General features: G+C 38.3%; 1 protein-coding gene across 1 annotated transcript in view; it reads right to left on the bottom strand.

The window, feature by feature from the left end:
- The window catches only part of LOC144651175 (protein virilizer homolog), a 44,122-nt gene that overhangs the window by 16,669 nt on the left and 6,104 nt on the right, over positions 1–21,349 (bottom strand). Inside the window, exons 3-33 of the mRNA XM_078511065.1 lie at positions 17,604–17,690; positions 17,252–17,300; positions 16,184–16,723; positions 15,786–15,902; positions 14,044–14,076; positions 12,915–12,944; positions 12,518–12,616; positions 12,307–12,370; positions 11,755–11,783; positions 11,460–11,515; positions 11,317–11,365; positions 11,190–11,220; positions 10,835–10,908; positions 10,382–10,465; positions 10,023–10,104; positions 8,837–8,904; positions 8,596–8,679; positions 8,194–8,282; positions 7,501–7,738; positions 6,686–6,789; positions 5,823–5,932; positions 5,227–5,294; positions 5,052–5,090; positions 4,567–4,644; positions 4,420–4,462; positions 3,477–3,557; positions 2,800–2,874; positions 2,012–2,092; positions 1,404–1,469; positions 1,092–1,197; positions 497–606 (exon numbers count right to left, since the gene is read on the bottom strand). Coding sequence (XP_078367191.1) covers positions 497–606; positions 1,092–1,197; positions 1,404–1,469; positions 2,012–2,092; positions 2,800–2,874; positions 3,477–3,557; positions 4,420–4,462; positions 4,567–4,644; positions 5,052–5,090; positions 5,227–5,294; positions 5,823–5,932; positions 6,686–6,789; positions 7,501–7,738; positions 8,194–8,282; positions 8,596–8,679; positions 8,837–8,904; positions 10,023–10,104; positions 10,382–10,465; positions 10,835–10,908; positions 11,190–11,220; positions 11,317–11,365; positions 11,460–11,515; positions 11,755–11,783; positions 12,307–12,370; positions 12,518–12,616; positions 12,915–12,944; positions 14,044–14,076; positions 15,786–15,902; positions 16,184–16,723; positions 17,252–17,300; positions 17,604–17,690 — 2,864 coding nt within the window. The remainder of the gene's footprint in view (positions 1–496; positions 607–1,091; positions 1,198–1,403; positions 1,470–2,011; positions 2,093–2,799; positions 2,875–3,476; positions 3,558–4,419; positions 4,463–4,566; positions 4,645–5,051; positions 5,091–5,226; positions 5,295–5,822; positions 5,933–6,685; positions 6,790–7,500; positions 7,739–8,193; positions 8,283–8,595; positions 8,680–8,836; positions 8,905–10,022; positions 10,105–10,381; positions 10,466–10,834; positions 10,909–11,189; positions 11,221–11,316; positions 11,366–11,459; positions 11,516–11,754; positions 11,784–12,306; positions 12,371–12,517; positions 12,617–12,914; positions 12,945–14,043; positions 14,077–15,785; positions 15,903–16,183; positions 16,724–17,251; positions 17,301–17,603; positions 17,691–21,349) is intronic.

Here is a 21,349-nt window from a genome sequence, read left to right as displayed (position 1 = left end):
AGCACATTACACGAAAGGAAAGTTTGCTTCTTCATCTGAATTGCACAGACAAATAAATGAATACTGTAAGCTGTCAATGAAAATAACTTTCTTTTAACTGAAATGAAATCTAAATTTACCAATCCAGGATTATAACAAAATCAGGAGGCGGACTTAATATGACTCACCTCATCATCAATTTCTAAATGACCTTTAAACATCACTGTTGTTTTTTTTTTTTTTCAAACATCAAGTTTTTGTTTTGTTTTGTTGAAGAAAGTTGCCCAAAAAGATGAAAAAACACACCAAACCATTATTTTTGCCGATGCTACTCTTGACTTCCCACGCTTAATTAGTTGTATGTTTCTACTCCAAGTTCAAGATTACTAGTCAATATACCATTTGCGATAATATTGTGAATAGTGATCGTCTCTGTGATCACTTTGATTTCAGTTTTAACACAGTTATCTAAAAGTACTCTATTGACATTTCACACGAAATAATTATCCAAACCAACCTTCAGTAGTACTTGACTTGTCAGCTAGACAGCCAAGATATCTAAGAACTCTGAGAGCCATCAACACTCCGCATGCTATGCTTGGTGTGGTGCTTATGTCACTTAAATGACTAAAATCAAAGTAATGAGAAATGCGTTAGCAACTTATTGCGGTTTTCAGTGATATGCAAACTTTGAAATTCAATCCGCAACCAATGGTTTACTCTTTTTGCTGCGCATGCCGTCAATCATCTTTGCAGACCTCTCGGGAAACAGAACTTCACTTCAACCTGATCAAAAGGTCACGTCTGTCAGTTGTAATTGGAGGATTTCGATCCATTTTGTTTGTTTCTGTTTTTCATGGTTTGTTGGCTGTCGCCATAATTATGATAGACAGCAGTGAAAACCCCATTGTTAGTTGGATTTTTGGAGTTTGTATATCACTAAAAACGGCAACAATGAACATAAACCAATCTAACTCCTAAAGACAAAATAGTTCAGATGGAGGTGTTAAAACTATGATACTATATATCAAGTACCAGCTGTATTCAGGAGCCTTCGCATTGGTGAAATTTAACAATCATTTCTTAACTTCTGAACAATCAAGATCTGTTACCTTTTCACAAATTCTACTAATTTGGTGATGCTTGACATATCAAACTTGATGTCCTTCAATGCAACCAACCAGTGGCCAAGTTCAGTGATCGAAGAATCTGCATCCACTGAGGAAAAATAATAAAAAAATATACAACTCACTATCAAATAAGAGAAAAAATCCAAAACTTCAAAAAGTCGTATTAAGAATGGAAGGAAGAGAACAGCAATATAATCAACTAAGAGGCTTTTTCACAAAAAAAAAATAATCTTTTGGTTGATGCTCTCAATAATGTTACATTGATAACCCCATTCTTGTCAACTACTTAATTACCTCTTGCAGTGACAGCTAGGAGGAGTCTGGGAGCCAGTTTGGATAACATTTCAACGTTTTCAGACACTAAAACAAAAGACAAGTTTGGACACAACAAATTAGGTAAAATGACTGATACATGGTAACCTATTCCAAATTCACATGCAAATTTATGAGGGGGGTGAAAAGGTTTGAGGATCGACGGGTTTAACTTTAAAAACCATCATGGCAAGTGGAATTTTGCAACACTTTGAGCAGATTCAAGGATTTGGAAAATACAGCAGGTTGAAGATTAGCTGAGAATTTTGGAGCGGATTTTGGGCTCTTCATGTCAGGAAGTTCGGATTGTGGATACTAGACGAAGTTCGGATCACTTTCATCAGTATGTTGGGCGGAATTGTCACAAAAACAAGCAACAAAAAGAAACTTGCAAAAATTGGCATAAAAACAACATTTACTGTCCATTGAAGTGAAACTATACCACACAAAGTTTTCAAGTAATGTGGATTCAGATTTGAATGAAAATAGTGACGGATTGACAGATAAACCAAAAAATAGCACAGATCGGAGGATTTGCGTATCCCTATTCACCCTCTCTATTAGGAAAGAAATTTGTACGAAACACTCACATTTCACCGTTAAAAGAATCAGCACAGTGGCATATCTTGTGGACACACACTTCTTTAGTTTAGCGTCATCTTTTGCATCTCCTAAATAAAATGCAAAGCACATTGCAATATTTCATAGGCATCTTCATACAAGTTATAAAAGTTAACAAAAAAATAAACCCTTTTTCTGTGGCACTATTGTAATAAACACATAGATTTGGACAGTTAAATTTTGAAATAATTACCAGTAATATTAAATTTTTTAATGTACCTGTTGCAGTAAATATTTGGTCTCTCTCAGTAGTAAAGTTTTTGTTTTAACTATAGTTAGTTTTTTTTCTAACTAATCTTTTTTTTATTCTAGAAAAAGTAGAAAGAGTAAAACACCTTCCCCTTTCTTGATGTCTTATAACTGAGATTAAAAATTAACTGCAACATACTGGTAACATTTAGACTGTTCACAGTACCCTATTTTCTCGTGAAGTCGTCGAGATCGATCGTTTAGTCCGACGGGCCGCCATCTTGGTTTACAAACGCGAGCGAAAACTGGAGAGAGTGCAAAAATCCCGTGGCAGGCGGGGCGGGGTGCTCATAGCGTGGGGATGGGCCTCCCCCAGGTTTTTTGCACTCCCCCCAGTTTTCGCTCGCGTTTGTAAACCAAGATAGCGGTCCGTCTGACTGAACAATCGATCTCGACGACTTCACGGAAAAATAGGGGACTATGAACAGTCTAGGTAACATTTTTTTGTTTAAGACATCTTGAAAATGATACACAAATGAAACAGCTTTGTGGGAAATATGGCACCAACCTGTGGATTCCACAAATGGCAGAAGTGACCTTAGATTAGCGTCCAGACTAAGAACAGAAACCACTGCAGCTTTACCTAAGAAAAGTTAGAATAACAAACAGTTATTGTTAATTCAGATGATTTCATTTGGGCCTAGTTATTCAGTGAAGTGTTAAACTAATAATTAAAAATTACTAACAGTTTTTTGGCATCAGTTTTGGAAAATTTTCCACACAATTTTAATACTTTAGTCTTTGGGAACACCTGTCCCTGAAGGTATCGACTTTCTGAAAAGAGGCTATAGATTTTGTAGGTCATATTGGTTTTCAGGTTTAATCTGTTTCCAATCTAGGTTAATTTGTTTCAACCTGAAGCAACCTAAACCTAGCTTGGAAACAATTTAACCTGAAACCCAGTTTGACCTACAACATAATAAGATATAACATAATTACTGTATCTGTAAAGCGCATTTGAACATACACATATGAAAAATGCATTATATAAATTATGCATTATCATTATCATTATACCATAGCAAGAAGCAACCTCTGTGAAAAAGTGACCACCAGAAAGTCCAATCACTTTGAGGGTAGCGATCCCCCAAAATTAATGATGTATCGACCCTCGACACTTCCAAATCTTTATGTGCATGACACATAAGGCAATCTAAAGACTGAGTACATGTACATAGAACTCACCAATAACAGTAAAAGTCATGGAGTAGAGAGTATGTAAAGTAGACAGGGTGTCTGCACCATCCATGTCATTTGGCAGCAAACCTTGAAGAATATTAAACTATTGTCAGGTCTGACGTAAAAAATATTACATCATTTACAACATCTGTACAAATGATATTATCCTAACATGACAAAGAAATATAAATTCTTAATACAGAATACAATAAATACTCAAGATAAATGATACTTTTAAAACAGCAAAAGGTCACATTTAAAGGTGTTCAGCCAATTTAATTAAATGCTCAATAAATCAAAATAAGTGCAGATCTTTGCAGGTATCAAACGGGCAACTAACAGTAGTTAAAAATTAGGAAAGCTAAGAAAACTCGCCGAAGCCTCAAATGCTTAGAAGCTTCTTCACGGCAGAGACTGCCCTCATTGCAATGTCTTCCACTACTCATAGTTCAATCTATACATCTGACTGTCTGAATTTGACAAAACGTGGACTCCAGGATCTGTGCTTGAAGGCCAACGCAGTTGGTCCAAGAAATTTGAGGGGGGTCTACGTCAACAACCACGGTGGCAGGTAGCCCGGGCCCTAACTTAGCAACCCTGGGGAGCTCCGGGTCAGCTGTTGAATTGCAGGCCAGCTGGAGGGTTGGCAAAAGTCAGCTTTTTTGATTGTTTCTGCAAAGACTCTGCTCTGAAATGTGGCCAGGACTGCTCCAGGACTCCTCCTTTTGGTTTTTGGGGGCTAGGCTCAGCTGTGACCGGACATCGAAAGGCTTTCTAGCAGTGCCCCTGGGTTCTCTCAAACCCATAGGGGGAGAGAGGGGTGGGCTAACAGAGTTGCTGGCCCCTGGCAGTTCCGGGGGCCTTGTTTTCTTAAATCAGGACAGACATTCAATCAATTTTATACACCCATAAATGTTATAAATAAGATAAGAAAAAAGTTGTGACATACCTGGAGAAAGAGAAGTCAGCAACTGATCTACAGCTTGGAGAGTCTATAATGAAAGGACCACGTGAGAAATAACACTGCTTATGACTTGGTCATTTGCAAGGTAGTAATCAAGTTCAATGTGCACAGTGTTTGTATTATTGCCTTTACCTGCAAATGATAAATCAACAAAAGTCCAAGATGTTGAGGAGTACAAGAGTCTGCTACTGTAGTGTCTCTAAGGATTTCCTAGGGACACAAAATAAACATGAATTTAATTGAGCATAGATTAATGCATCTAGTAATACTAGATTGTGTAGTGTACATAGGGATATGTATTTAATTTCTTAACTGAAACATGACAATAATAACAGCAATCCATCCAAAATTTTGGGGAGGGATTCACTGGGTTGTTTAACTAAAAGATCACTTTGGTTTTGGGTTATGGTCTTTCCCTTAAAACTGAAATTTCTGACAAATTACGAATTCAAAATCACTGAAAACCATTTGCTGCTCCAACTTACATAAAATTGTAGTAACAAAGATTTACTATTAATCAACATTTCACATGCGTAACAACACTAAATGGCCGTTAATGTCAAGGTGTTACAAGAACAATTATTATGACAAACTATCTTAAAATCTCCTTCACTAACATTCAATGGTGGTGCGTCACTGTGGTGAATGTCGGCTTCCTGAAATCAAAACCACAATCGCAATAAAATTTACTAAAGTAGCATGCACACTTAGGTGTAGAGGAAACAATAACCTGCACACTTATGTATACAAATTTACATTGATCATATCTATAGAAGTGAGAAAAATACTTACAGTCGTTTGAGTGAGGACACGAATTAGACCATTGATTGTGTCAGGATGTGATGAAAGAAACAATAAACCTGCAAGTCATAAAATAAAGAGTGTAGTTGTAAAATACAGTGGAACCTCGATTTAACGAACCTCTATAAAACGAAGTCCTCGATATAACGAACGATATTTTTTGTCCTAGTAAGCAAAATATATGAAAAAGAACCTCGATATAACGAAACCTCGATATAGGGAACACATTTTGCCAGTCCCTTGGCCCTTCGTTATATTGAGGTTTCACTGTATAACAATATTTTGTATTTATTTTTTTATTATCATTGTAAGAATGGCTACCCAGAGAGAATAGCCTTTATGCAAATTGCGTAAGTTTAGATTCAATGGCTAGTTTCACCACTAGTCAAGCCTTTCTTTTTAAGTGCAAACTTGTAAATTCTATCATGAACGAATTCCCAAAGCAGCAAAGTTGAGAAGAATACCCGTGTGAAAACTGCATGAAGGTGGCAGAGGGTTGAGAATAATTGCATGTAAACGAACTTGGTGGTGAACTTTGAGCATATGACGTTATCATGCATAACGCCTATTGCACAGTGTACTGTTACCTCGCTGTGACTGCAGTAGAGAAAAGAAAAAGTCTCTGATTGGAGCAAACACTGAAGGATGGCAGCCAGCTGTTGAGGACATCACAATCAGAATGGACTCTAGCAGGCGACTGAAAGAAAAAACAACAAAAACATGTTAAAACTGCCTTTATGTACTTCTTCTCTTATAAGGTTTAACTTTAATGCAAGTTTTTCCTAGAGCACAATTTCGAGCTCACAGCTCTCCAAACCTTAACAAAACTGAAAACTTCACATGAAGAGGAGGAAAACTAATCAATACTGAAATGTTTAAACTCTTTTAACTCTCAAAAGTACAAGTATTAAGCCTAGTCACAGGAGGCATCTTTGCTGCCTTTGACTCACCCCCCAGCATTTGACCACCTGGGCCCGGTTGTTCAAAGCACGATTAAGCTAATCTAGGATTAGCATGAAATTTGATTTTAGTTTTACAACATTTCATTGAGGTTTTCTGTTAATATTTTCTGTCCTCCAGTTTTGACGTGGACTTATCTCAAACTTCACAAAACATTAGCTTTGGAAAACCCTTTAAAACACGAGAAATTAAAACCTCGATAATCTTTTAATCCTGGGTTAGCGTTAATCGCGTTTCGAACAACCCGGCCCTGGATTGAATGCTTGTCCATAGAAGGTTACCTTCCCTCCTCCCCCTAACAAGCATTTTACCAACCCAAACCAGCATTTTACTAACATTTTGTTGAGTTAAGAACTTAGAAGATTGAGTAAGACTTCTAACCAAGATCAAACCTGAGGTCTAGATTTGGAGTACCACAAACAAACCATTATACCATCAGTGGTGGCTCCCTGTTTGTTACCAATACTGCACTGGTTCAGAATAAGCTTACCGAGCCTTGAAGAGGTGGAACATTACTGGGTAAGGATCCTTGGGAGAGGTGTCAAATGCTGTGATCTTGGCTGAGGTAGGAAATGCCTTAACAGGAGACTGCATCTGGTTTAAGAACAAAAAACCAATCATCATCCACATTACCCTGAACTCAAATAAGCTATCAGGGCTGTGCTCTAAGGGCGTCCGGGGGCCTGAGGTGACTCACTTTTGCCTTCGGGCGACCAGATAAACTTATTTTTTTCATATAAGCTTTAGTGCTGGGCGCCCTGGATTTCATTGTTTGGAACCTTTGGGCCCCTTGTAATTTTTCCTAGAGCACAGCCTTGGCTATCATCATGATAATACCGTCGCTTGCATCTAAGCATGAACACTCGCTGCCAAAACATGCTTTAATTGGGTATTAAATGTGTCATGATTTGTCATCAAACACTGAAGTTTGGCAAACCGTATTGGCAACTTTCGCACCAAAAGTGCAACACATTCTGGTTTCAAAATGGCTGAAGGATTGGATTATAGAGACTTCTGATTTCCTAATCTGTGTCGATATGCATCACTTGAATCACCTCTAGTGTAAAGTTTTGTCCGCTCTCAATGTTAATGGATCATGTTTTGGCAGCGAGTGTTCAAGCTTAGACGCAAGTGATGGTAGTCGCACCCATAGAATTTTTACAGTATTAAGTCCCTCTTCTAACTTAGCACGTGACATACATTTGGTTACATACATTTATGCAGTACATCCTCATAATGTAAGTTCCTTTATTTATTAGATTCCCATTATGCTGGTAAAGGGGTTAACAGAAATCAATCACTTACTATCATGTGTTCAGCATGATTAAGGAATGTACAAATCTCCTCAAGGGTGCTTGCAATAATTTCTATCTTCTCAGTATCAACAGTTTGATCTCGCTCTCCAGGGACCGCCCCTGATGTATCCATGGCAACATCAGGGTCGGGTGACATAACATCAGCTGTTTCCTTGGTATCAGTCCCCTCACCAGCTGAATCTGTTTCAGCATCTGGAGGTCTGGGACTAGGAGTAGTTTCAACAATTCTGCACAATGAGAAAATTTCAATAGATTAGTTTAAGAGCTTCCTTGCGCATTGAAATTTTGTGAAATGAATGTTGATTGATTAATCCATTGATCCAATCAATCTCAAAACTAACTGATGGACTGACCAACAGATGGATGGATAGACGGGTAGACATGTAACAATGTACTGATGTACAAAAGGCCCTGGACGGATAGATAGACTCACCGAGTGAACAACCTACAGTCAACTCTCACCAGACATCTCGCTATTACGCACACCCGGTTATTACGGACAGTGGTTGAAGTTGCCGCGAATAAAGAATTACTGAAAATTACTCTTGGTACTAAGGACTTTCTCTAATATGGACACCAAATTGTGGTCCCAAAGGTGTCCGTTATAAAGGGAGTTGACTGTATTTAGTGTAAACACACATGACACAAATGCTTTGATGAGATGTATCAACAATCAGCTTACGTGTCAACAGTTTTCTGGAGAAGTGCTAGTAATTCATACAAATGGACTTTACGAGCCAAGGCAGATGCAGCCTCTACCACACGCACAGTCTGTGATTAAAACAGAAAAAAGGAGATTGGCATAAGCAAGCATGATTAATTTTTAAAACCTCCACACACTAATACTACAGTTCCACCTTTACAACAACCAACTACCCATCGCGAGCCAATGTCACAGTTTGAGACAGATGTGTCTTACTGGGCTAGCAGTTCTGTAAAAAGCAGGCTCATTAACAAAGCGCAGCTGGCTTGGCCTATACATCTTCAAAATAAAAAAAAAAGGCTAGAGTAAGAAAAAACCCATCAATCTAAATTCTATTATTAAGTGCTAATTAAGGTCTCAATAATATTTTACAAGATTTACCTGATCTTCCAGAAGAAAGTCAACAAGTTGTTGGTAACTTTTAGATACTTGTTTGTCATCAGTTCCTTCAGTAGTTTCTTTCAACTAAACAGATAAAAAAATAATTAAACCAGCTTGAACAACAATCATTATATCTTGGCAGAGACAAGCAACATATCAAATTCAGGATGGTATTAGCATTGGTGGTATTAGCAATTATTAGACTGAAATAAAATTTTCAATGAATATTTTAATAGTGCACCTTGTCGTCTGTATCCCATCCAAGAAAATGTTCCATTCCAATATAAGAATCTGTAGTGTTGTCGATAGCTATAGTTATGAAAAAAAAAAAAAAAATTGACAAATGAATCTAGGTTAATGATCTGTCAAAGAAAAAGAGTAAGATCCTCTTTACTAACTTCAGGAAAAAGATTTTGGGCTAAATTCATCAGAGGAAAAAAAGATTGCAAAAGTGGGCCAAAATCTTTAACCTTTTCTGTGCTTAAAATGATTCAGCAACATAAAACTGTTCCTCAGTTGATGACTAACAGCAACTGTCACAAATGACACTTGACAACAGGGAACAAATGGAGGTTTCCATAACTGTTTTACAGAGCTAGACAATACACTGTCAGGGTTCATACTCTTCTGAGATTTTGAATTTCCATGACTTTCCATGACCTTTTCCATGACTTTTCAATGTTTTCCATGACCTAAATTTGACCATTTTTCTTGGCAATTATTTTCAAAAATTATCTTGATTTCAGTCGGGTACGTTTTTACTCTTTTCTTCACAAAAATTAACCTGCCTAGATTTATTTTGTACAATCAATACCATTTTCCATGACTTTCCATGACCCACACTTAAATTCCATGACTTTTCAGGCCTGGAAAATGAACTTCTAAAATTCTATGATTTTCCAGGTTTTCCCCCAGGGGGGGGGGGGGGGACTCCCATATGAGAGTGACGGGGATGCTCATCTTCTCGCTTAGGGGTATAAATTTCGGACTTTGGGTCTCGCTTAGGGTGTTCTGGGAAAAATGCAAGAAAATGACAAAATATATTTAGCCATCAGGGTCTTGTTTAGGGTTGCACATGAAGAAATATACAAATATAAGTTCTTTTTCTCAGAATTTTGGTATCTTTTAGGGGTCTAAAATAGATTGAGCCACGCCCAGATTGGTCTCTTTTTGGGGTTCTTTTTAAATTTTCCGACGAGCATCCCCGTCCCTTTAATATGGGAGTCCCCCCCGGGGGTTTTCCATGACCTGTACGAACCCTGACTGTTTAAGTGACTACCGGTATGCACCAATAACCGCAATTCACTCCAGTTGTTGTCAACTGAACTAACCAATAAATTCTTTGACATTAGTTACAGGTAATAACAACTCAAACTGGATCAGTAAAAGGCACACATTTGTTAAGTCAAACGTCACCAAAGACCAACCTTGTAGGGTCAGTAGTTTCATTGAAGATGACATGTGCTCTGTAGTTAGAAGTTTACCAAGAACCTCTTGAACTCCAGCTTCCTGCAGAGATAATGAAAGAAAAAAGGATTTTGTTTGCAATTCTAAGCAATGTGTAGTAGATGTACATGGTTCGCACATAGCTAACACAACTACCATGTAGGGTGCTAAAAACTGGAAAACAGTATCCCTTTAATATAGAAAGATCTGACACTGACTGAAGTACCAGTACATGTAGCCACAAGGATTTACAAAGTACCAAATGCAGGGTGCACTTGTGTGCTTGAAATAAAGTTTGCAGGAAAAACAAAACAAAGCGAAATGTTAATAAAAAACTTACTATAAGAACTGAAGCCACATCTGTTCCACAAGAGCACATTGCACCAACAAGCTTGAGTCCTGCTTTTATCAAACGGATGTTGGCCTGGGGAGATACAATAAATACAATAGACTTAAAGGGTCCAAGTGGTCATCACCAGTTTACTTGACGTGGACCCGCCTTGTGTAGGGGAAGGGGGGTTATGCAAGATACCACCTGCCTGATTAGGCAAATGGACAAAATTTATTGGCTTCAAAATTTGAGTTGAGCTTACTTTCGTATTAGGTGTGCATGAAGCTTGCCTTGCTGGAAAAATAGCACAAGGAGGTTTGAATCTTTTTCCTTGGCTCTACTCTTGATAGAGTGGGGGCTATACAAACAGGACAGAAAAGGGGGGTGGGGGGGTACATGAAGAGACCACCTGTCTCTTTGCAGAGTGGTGGGTCCTGTCTGTGTACAATAGTTTTAACTTACTGCAATGGGAAGTTTCTGGGCCATCTCGATATCCAAGGAATAAGTGATCCATTCAATCAGCTTTCTCATCACTCCTGTGAAATCATCAAAATCATGGGCAATCACAAGCAGAATTTCAACAAACATGTGAAAAGGAAGATGGACCACAACAGTTTTGGCAGAAATATATTTTTGTCACAATCACTGCAGTGATTGGCTGCTCATGAGAAAAACAAGGAAAATGTCAAAAAATTCAAACAACTGTTTTAAACTGTGGCTGTGATGCCCAGGCTATTTGTGTAAAAAGAAGTAACAAAAATGCCTTATTTTTATAAAATGAAAAATTATGTTTCATAACAAATTCTGAGTAACAAACCTTCTTTCTGCTCTGCCCTTGTAAGATATGCCTACAGGAAAAAGACAAAGTTATTATTGACATTTACTAATACCACATTTTATTTAAGTTGTAGAACATTCAGGGTGAAGGTAACTGTCTAGCATACCAATCCTGGAATGAAAAGCTGGGGTATTTCTTCAATTTGTTCAATCCATCTGTTGGAAAAAGAACAATTTTAGGTTTTAAAATTGTTGACAATTTTCTTTTCAACTAAGTCAAAGAAAATGAAGGGAATAAGGAACCACTCACTTTATATTCCTCTCAGAAGTGCAACACATCTCTACATGTTCAAACAATGCCTGTCCCTATAGTAAAGAAGAAACAAAAAAGTTATTAAAATCATTTAATTTCTTCCATCGTTTACAAATCACTCAGTAATGTTGTGGATAGGATCTACAAGTCTGGCCGGGGTTTTTCAAAGGTCGGATAACGCTATCCACCAGATAAATCACTATCCAGTGGAAAGCCTCTTTGTTTTCTCAGCACTTTAAAATATTCACTGGAAAGTGATGTATCAGGGTCCTGGTGTATGAATTTTCCTTACCAAGTTAGTTTGTTGCTCATCTACTGCATCTAAAAGAAGAAAATCACTCAATCAATCAATTAATTAATTAAACAAACAAACAAACAAGGAGACAAACAAACAATCAAGCAAGCAAGTGCTCAATTATCATGACAATCAATCAATATATTATTAAAAAAAAACAAAACTACCCAAGGGGAAGTCAAGGAACATTCTCAAACTCATTAATAATTCATCAAGTTAAAACAAAGAAAATTATAACCGTGACGGTGGTTTGGAAACCCGATCTTAATTAGCATAGATTTTTACGATTTTATTTCTCTGTTTACTCCGTAGTTTTTGTTTTGATTGAGAAGATATATCAAACACTCGAGACAGTGTTTCATCCGCTATCCAAACACCTTGAATTTCGTCAAAAATACTCTGCTGCGTTTCGTATTTTCAACTCTCTTCTTGGTGTTTTGATATGCTGATGAAACACTGCCTGTCGTGTTTGATATATTACGTAAAACACTTCACAAAATGTCTAATGGACTTAGGATGCTAAATGCTAACAAACAACAAACTACTGACCAGAATCCTCGCTAGCTTTCAATATGGCCTTTTCATACTCTGTGCAGTCTGGAGGATTAAATGCCTGCAGCAGTGAATAAACAGATACACACAGAATGATAAATAAGCCAACAAATGGCAGTGTAATGTCATGTCATGGTGAACTTTGTTTACAGAAACCAATAAAAAAAAAAATCCCCAAAAATCCTAGTGAGAACACTCCAAAACTTACAGTTAACGGTGACAAGTCACACTGGTAAGGGTTGAAACTAACAGACACCGACATCCAAGCATCTTCACTGTAAAGATCCAAATCCCCAAATTGAACATCCTGAAAACAAAATGATGAGCAAACAAAGTTTACACATTATGGATAAAACTGATTGTTAAGGTCAAATTCTCCCTAAATAAACAAGGGCATTTGAACAAAGCTTGTAAGGGGAACAAAAGCAGGGTTCTTTTTCTCACCTTCTCAAACCGGGTTTGTATAAAAACAACAACAAAACTGAAAGCAGCAAGGGTGAGTTTTGGAGACAACAGTTGCAGAGAAAAATGATTTACAAAATTAATGTGGTGATAGAAAATAAATCTAGTTCACAACAGTAAAAGAACATTTTTCTAACACTCACTGCATCCTCTAGAGTTCCATCATCCATATCCTATATATAACACAGAAAAAAAAAGAAACATGTCATTATCATAAATCTTACTATTGTACCAGATACTACCATTTTCAAGCTACCGTGAACAGCCAACTTTTTTCCCTGTTTTTTTTTTTTTTTTTTTTCACGCGTAAAACATTCAAGTTTGTCTAGACAAACCGTCATGTTTTTCAACTGAACCACTTAACCTTTGGAGCGTCAGCATGTCAAGTTTGACAGCTCCGCCTGTGTGTTTCTGCACACAAAACAATGGCTTTGAAAACTTTTGCATCAACTTCAGACAAACTTGAATGTTTTACACGTGAGAAAACACAGAGAAAAGTTAGCTGTTTATGCTAGCTTGAAAATGGTAGTTATGAATTGCATCGAGAAACAATGGAATCACACATGTTTTATTTTTGGTACATGGAAAATTAAAAATATAGGCTGGAATATCCCATGGCTCCAAATTCTCTAGCTCCATTTTCAAACTTGGCCAACCATATCATCATCTGGACAAAACCTTTCTTCAGTCAAATTGGGAGCAGCCTGTTATTGTGTAGTTCCATAAATTATCCATACCTCCCCCACAGAATCACAGAAGGGGTTTTTCCTACCCCCCCCCCCCTTTCCCACTCTGGAAATTCCAATTAAGCTTCACACACTTCCTTAAAGTTTTTGGCCTTTGAGAACTCTCCCACCCCCAGTAATATCCATTAATATCTTCTGATCTTAAAATTTTCTGGAACCACACATTGGTAGCAGCGGTAAACCTTTGCCTAATTTTCCCAGAATGTCTTTGTGTTGTTCTAAACACGTTTTTTTTATATTGCAGGACTTGAAAAAAACTTGTCATGAATTCCAGCTTGCCCTTTAGACAAGCAGCTCTCAAATATTGCCTTCCAGCGAGGTTGTTTCTTGCTTGTCTTAGTTTATGTTTATACAATTTAGTTGGCAGATGACTTGCCTGGGCCCTGGCCCATTGGGAAAGTCATCTTGAAACTTGAAATCTGCCCAGTAGAATTCAAAATTCTTGTCATGGGTGACCAGAAGGCACTTTTTTCAATCCCTGTCAGTTCTAATAAGTGACATTATAGTCATACAATATACAACATACCTCTTCATCACTTAGGATCTCTTCATAACCATCCTGCCAAAAAAAAAAAAAAAATTAACACTGCATAATAATATGAAACTCACTTGTTGCATACATTCCGCAACATGTGCCCTTACATGAGGGTGACAAAGGATTTATGCCTGACCATGAAAAGGGCAAAAACAAGACTGTGACGCGTGAAAATGGGGCAAAAATTAGAACATGACGCGTGAAAATTGGGCAAAAATTAGAACATGATGCGTGAAAATGGGGCAAAAATTAGACCATGACGCGTGAAAATTGGGCAAAAATTAGAACATGATGCGTGAAAATGGGGCAAAAATTAGACCATGACGCGTGAAAATTGGGCAAAAATTAGAACATGACGCGTGAAAATGGGGCAAAAATTAGACCATGACGCGTGAAAATTGGGCAAAAATTTGAACATGATGCGTGAAAATGAGGCAAAAATTAGACCGTTACACGTGAAAATAGCTAGAAAAGACAAATGATCCGTGAATTCTGCTGTTTCAAGTATGCATGACACATGAATTTGGTTAAAACTTGTGCGTGAAATGGAATCACCATCCCCCCTTTGCAACCCTCTTACATCCACACTACTGATCAACAAAAACCTAACTAACAGTACTGTTGTATCAACTGACATTATTGGTGCATTTGGTGTGGACTGCTACCACAAATGCTCCAATAACCATCTGGCCCCAGTGAAAGGATCAATAACATCCACCAGATAAAAAACTATCCGGTGGATGGCTTACAGTTAACCCTATCCAGACCGGGCTTTTTTGGATCTTTTCAGACCGGGGGGGGGGGGGGGATTCCGTCCCCCCCCCCCCGCCTCTGTAACTTACAGAATATTTAAGCAATCACAATGAAACTTAGAGGATATATAGTTTGTCCTGAAATTTATCTTTCGGTATACGTCACTTGGGATGATGACGTCACACCACGTGACAATTACATCATAATGTCAAAACAGCTGCCATCTTGGATCCGCCATCTTGGATTTCGAAATTTTTCCAAAACATCAGAAAACCGCCCAAAACTACTGCAAAGTACTCAAAATCAATAAAACCATGCTTAAAAGCCGTAAAAAGGTGAAAATAATAGCATTAAAGTTATTTTTCATAAATAAAAACACAAAAATTCCAAATTTGGGAAAACATGCCTGTCAAAATGCTGTTGCCATGGTGACGTCAAGTTTCTGACACAACAACCTATCTTACCAAATTATTCCCAGATAACTTTTAGATAAACTCGCAAAGTTTGGCAGCGTTTGGTTGAATCTTGAAGAAGTTATAAGCGTTCAAAGTCAGTGCGGGCACTTTCCGCCCCCCCCCCCCCAGTCTGGATAGGGTTAAATCCCGATAGCTTGAACCTTTAAGGGAAATCGAAAAAGATTCGAGTTAGCAGGAGGTTGAGTTATTGAAGGTTTGACTTATGGAAATTCAACAGTACTGTAGTTTGTTTTGCCAGCACTTATCCACTGGATAGCAATTTATCTGGTGGTTAACATTATTCTAAATTAAACGTCTGTAAAAAAAAGTGTCATTTTTGCCCAGCATATAGAAAATCCTAATCCATAAAACAGTCTTCCCGTTACCTGCAAATACAGCCGCCTCTAATTCGCTCCCGCTATGAAGTTGCACCTAGTAGCAGGAGTGAATGAGAGGCAGCTTTATGTCCATTGATCTCTTTTACTATACAACGTATAATGAAAACTGCATTGCGTCATTACTCACAGGTTCTTCTACCTCCTCTTCATCAGACATGAACAAGTTTGATGGAGATCTGTCAGGTGTAAGTGGCTCAAACAATTCATCAGGAGACTGGTTACCAGACCCTTCACCAGCTGGTTGCTAAGGAAACATTCTTGCATTAGGAAGATACGTGTCACACAAACAAATGCTATTTTTGCAAGTCAGCTTATAAATTATACATAAAACATCTCAAGAGCTATATCTTCTTTACACTATACAATTACAAAAGCATGCCGTGGAAATTTAAAATTGCAACTGACATTTTTCAATGTGGAGCAAGAACATCCATAAAATTAAAAATTTTACACTGTGACATAACGCTTTGACTCTGTTCAATGTAGTACATGTGTAGTGCAGAAAAAGTAGTAACATGTACAAACCTCCTCCCTTGGGGACCCTGGTGGGGTGGTTGGCTTAGCAGCAGTACTCTCACCAACAGTTGCTGTAACACTCTCGGGTGATCTTGGAGGAGATTTCAACTTGGATGGTGATTTGACAGGAGTTCTTTCCTTGTCTTTTCCAATTCTCCTTTCCTCTCTTACAGGCAGTTGCTCTTCTCGTCTGTCCCTTAATTCTGAAGACCTCTCAGGAACCCTTTCATCTGTATCCCTGTCACTAGGGGCTGGATCAAATGGGCCTCTTTCAGCACTCCGCTCTCGTCTCATGGGCCTTTCTGCGCCTCTGTCATGAGTTCTTTCAGCCCTCTCAGGGACTCTTTCATGGGGAGTCTTTTCAGATTCTCTCTCCAGCCTCTCAGGGTCTCTCTCAGAAACCCTTGTTTCAACAATAACTGGGGGTCGCTCAACTCTTGGTTCTGGGCGTGGTTCTTGTGGACGTTGATTGACATCAGTGAATAAGCCATACAAGCTGATAGTAATTCTGTTGTACCAACCACGCAAAACAACAACATCTGTGGCACCCTATTGATAAGAAATAATAGAGAAATGTATTTACTGTAACCCTTCCCCCAAGGCTCCATTTTTGTGTACTCACTCTCATACATCTCCTGGGAGCCCACAAATGGCCCTTTGCAAGCAAAGAGAAATGCAAGGTCTTAGAGAAATTCTGAAGAGAGGGGGAACAACAAATTAACAGTGGTATAGGAGTGATTGAATGAGGGTAAGGTGTTTAATTGTCATACTGCAAAGGACAGATATTGACTTCACTTACATCAGCTTTGCTTTCAGTAACTGGCTAGACTATCATTTTTAACAAAATAAATTAATGGCTAATCAAGACATGTGGGTATTCCCCAAGTCGTACTGTAAAAGAAATTTTGCTCTTTGGAGGTTAAAACATGACACACTTTATTAATTATTTTGTAAAATGGCTGGAATAACAAATGAATTTTTATGTCTTTACAGAGTTGATTTCCTACAGGTGTAATGCAGACACTGAAGTTGGAAGTTGAAGTTTATTAACTGTCTGTGTGTGTTTTTTAATCCTACCTTGGAATATGTAACCAGCTGGAAGTTATTTGGTTCCTTGTACTCCAGTCTACAAAAAAATAATAAAAGAGAAATTATCTAACAGTGTTATAAGTTGCTTCCTATCTTTTAATTTACTGTAATAAGTACAGTAAACTCTTGTTATAGCGGACACGCTTGGGGCGTCGTTTAGTGTACGTTCTAGCGAGAGTCTATAATAGCGGGAGTCATTTCCAGTCAAACCTCTTTCACTCTTTTTCCGTAATAGGGAGTGTCCACAATAGCAGGGTGTCCACAAGGCGAGAGTTGACTGTATAGAATCAATCCTTGAAAAATCTATTAACTGCATTAATTAGAACAAACTAACACTTACTGTCCAAGTCTTTCAAACACTACATCTGAAGGTCTGTCAAGATTTCGAATGAACAAATCCAGCTTAAAAGAAGGTGGATGTGTCTCCCTATAAACAAATCAGAACTCGTTTAATGTTATTAAGAAACTTTAGGGTTCACACATTCAATAACCTTATTTCAAAAGCCCAGGGCTGACAAAATAAAGTTGGACAAGTGTTCTATCAGCAAGGTAAAACATTTAACCCTTGTTGCTAGGATCAGAAATCCACATATATAGTAAATAGGCTTGCAGATTTACAAAGTTACTTACTCAGTGGCTATTGACATGGGTTAAGAGATGCAAAGGACTAGCATACCGGTAGATTTATCCACAGGGAGTAACAATACTCTAAAGTTCGCTCAAACCCGCCCAACGCTCAAGGGGGGACTGCCATATGAAAGGGACAGGTATGCTCCTTGTCTCGCTTATTAAGGATTTTGGCCTCACTTAGGGCGTTCAGGATAGAACAACAATATTTTTAGCCATCAATCTCGTTTAGGATTGCACACGTAGAAATAAAAATACACTCATGTTGTGTTGGCCGTATAGACTGATCTGGCATGAAAAATGGTCTGTTTTAGGGGTTGGGGGGAGAGTTAGGGGAGACCCTCAGACTGGTCTCTGTTAGAAGCATCCCCATCATTTTCATATGAGTGTTTCTGGGCCCCTACTCCCTGGAGTTAAGAGCCTTCCTGGAAGGCCACCTAGGATAAGGTGTCTATGATAAGATTGCAGGGTGCATGCTAAACAATGTTGGTAAGTAGCTGTACAGATAAGCAAAGTTTTCAGCAAAGTGGCTTTTAAATAGATTTATCCAAGCCTAAAAGCTGAGCTCCCCGGTTATTTACTTTGCCCTTTTCAAAAATCCGAATTTACTGACTGATAACAGAAAAAATATAGCACTTGAGCCCACGATCCAATGTAAACTATTACTTGGTCAGCGGTAAACTTCCAAAAAACTCCTCAACTTTGAGGAGTTCTATGTGAGCCCCTGATAGTCATGTGATACTGGTCTGCAGATATCTTGTTGTGACAGCTTTTAATTGACCATGACATGGATGTCCAATATCAAAGATATAAGCTGACGCTAACTATAACCTTAAACCTATTTCTGGAGCATGGCTGCCATGTTGGGGCGACGTTGTCATCGTCGTCATCGTCGCTAGGGCCCACACGCCCAAGAACCATGCCACTAGCCATGATGACCATGAAAAACCAAAAGCATGAGGGGACGCAAGTGGCGTCAACTGTAAGTTCCTGATTTCTTAAGAGGATTAGTTTGCGGTTACCGAAAGTGTTATTATTTGTCAGCAGCATTTGAATTATCTTCTCATCAGTTGTGTTATATTACATGGATCAATTTCCATTCTGGCGGCAGAATAAATTATAATGTTCGCGGCGAATTCTGCTTTGGCGGCAATTGGGGAAAGACAGAAGAAGCTCATCTAGCAAGGAATGATTTCTAGATACTTTGATGTTGCGTAAACGTTTCGACCTTTTAAGATTTAGGGTTGTTTTTGCCTTATGCAAGATGATCATTTCTATGTTCTATCGATCGATCATTCATGTGGATTTACCAAGAGAAAATTACTGTGAGTTTCCAGCCGCGAGTTGCGGTGACACTGGCGCCTTCCACGCAGAAAGTCGTTCAAAATCCTGAATATGTTATGACATATTGCAAATGGTTCGTACCTTTCAGTTGTGCCGTGAAAATTAATTGTCGGTTTCACGGACACTCGTTCTGCAGCACTAAGGCAAGCGCTCAACTGCACGCTATCGTTCGAAATGTTGTGTTTGTTTTAGCCCGGGCTATCATGTCATGGATCAGTATTAATAAGGAGATCGCCAGGTAAGTCAATCCATTAAACATTACTATTTTTAGGTCATGGTCAGTAAATTGAAGATTCCATCTTGTTGTAACATTTGGTCTGATTCTTGTTACAAAAACACAGATTTGAGCGGGCTCATTTTATTTGCGATACATTATGTTTCGCTACATTCATTTTCTATTCGTTCTCTAAAATATACAGCCTTATCGTCGAAGTAAAGATTAATTTTAAAACTGACCAGTATTAGCAACTTGACCTGCAATTCTAATTCTGCTCAATTCTATTTTCTCCATCGGAGCTGGCGGGCGGCGCGCCTCATACAGTCCGATGTAACCTGCAATTCTAATACGGCATCGCTTTAAAATATTTTCTCCATCGGAGCTGGCGGGCGGCACGCCTCATACAGTCCGATGTAAACTGCAATTCTAATACGGCATCGCTTTAAAATATTTTCTCCATCGGAGCTGGCGGGCGGCGCGCCTCATACAGTCCGATGTAACCTGCAATTCTAATACGGCATCGCTTTAAAATATTTTCTCCATCGGAGCTGGCGGGCGGCGCGCCTCATACAGTCCGATGTAACCAATGTTCTTTCCTTCAACTGGTGGGTCATATAGTTTAGACCGCAACCCGGAGATACTTATCATCGAGCCACAATATATACTTTCAAGTCTGTTCTCCCAATGGAATACATAATCAAGAGTAACTAATCATTAGCTGGCAACGTTGTTTTAGGTGGTGCAGCGTCATGGAACAACTGCAAAAAATAATTTTATGTGCATGTTTCTATTGAAGACGGCTGCACACATATGCTTGCCACAACACTTGTACATTGTACAAAATGCTGAAAATAGAAACAGTGCGGCGTTATTTAGCATTGTTTTTCATTGAATGCGTTTTTTTTCTGAAGGCTTTGCTTCGATACAGCTTTAAGATTCAGTTTCGTGATGTTACGGGCCTGTTATCAGTACGAATCTAGTACGCAAAAGGCCGCTACTCTCGCAGTTCAAGAATTATACTGTTTTGGCCTTTCTATTATTGTCGGCCGCTCATTATGCAGCTAATTCAGTTTGGTAAGCTACTTGCGGCTATAATATGCGCTCGTCAGTTCGAAAATTCTATAGTTTTTTTGATAGGCTCGATCAGGAAAATCGAACAAGGTGTACCGATACAGCAGACCGGCTGTATTTTATTAACAGCCTCCCCGGTATTATAAAATGTGCTGTGCATTTTCGTTGTCAGTTTAAAAATTTGTTTATTTTCACGCTTTCTTCAATAATCATCTTTAAAATTGGTTCCTTGTTTTTCCGATTTTGCCGAGGTACATCGACAACATTTTAAAAACTCGAAATCACAGCGCGCTGTTATCACAACATCACAAAATTATTACCTTATTCTCACTAAATTTCGCGAGTACTTAATTTCGCGAAAATTCAAGAGCCATATTTCGCGAGTACTTAATTTCGCGATTTTGAGAGGAAGGTGCAATTGGAGTGTATTAAATTTCGCGATTTTGTCTATTCTTCAATATGAAGCTTTGACCTCGAAACTGTAACAACATAATTAATATGAAAGTCATCGTAAAAAACAGTAAACAAAACAATATACACAAAACAAAACATAAGGTATTCAATAGTCTAAATCCCTAATAGGTTCCTCTACGACTGCAAGAGCGAGATTTTGAGGAACTTGGCCGCAGAGAACAGTTCGAACAGTGCGACTGAAAGAGTGGGAGATAACTAATGGACAAAATTAAACAAAAAACACTAAACATGAAGCTCAGACATGTTAGAATAACCATGATAAAACACATCGAGTTTCATTATTTTTTTAAATTATCAGTACGATATTAAATTTCGCGATTTTAAACTTCGCGTGTCCTATATTTCGCGAGTAT

This window comes from Oculina patagonica, chromosome 4 (genome assembly GCF_052425735.1).
Source record: "Oculina patagonica isolate OP01 chromosome 4, crgOcupat, whole genome shotgun sequence".
NCBI lineage: Eukaryota > Metazoa > Cnidaria > Anthozoa > Scleractinia > Oculinidae > Oculina > Oculina patagonica.
Note: the sequence above shows the minus strand (reverse complement) of the source record. Positions and strands in the feature narration are given on the sequence as shown.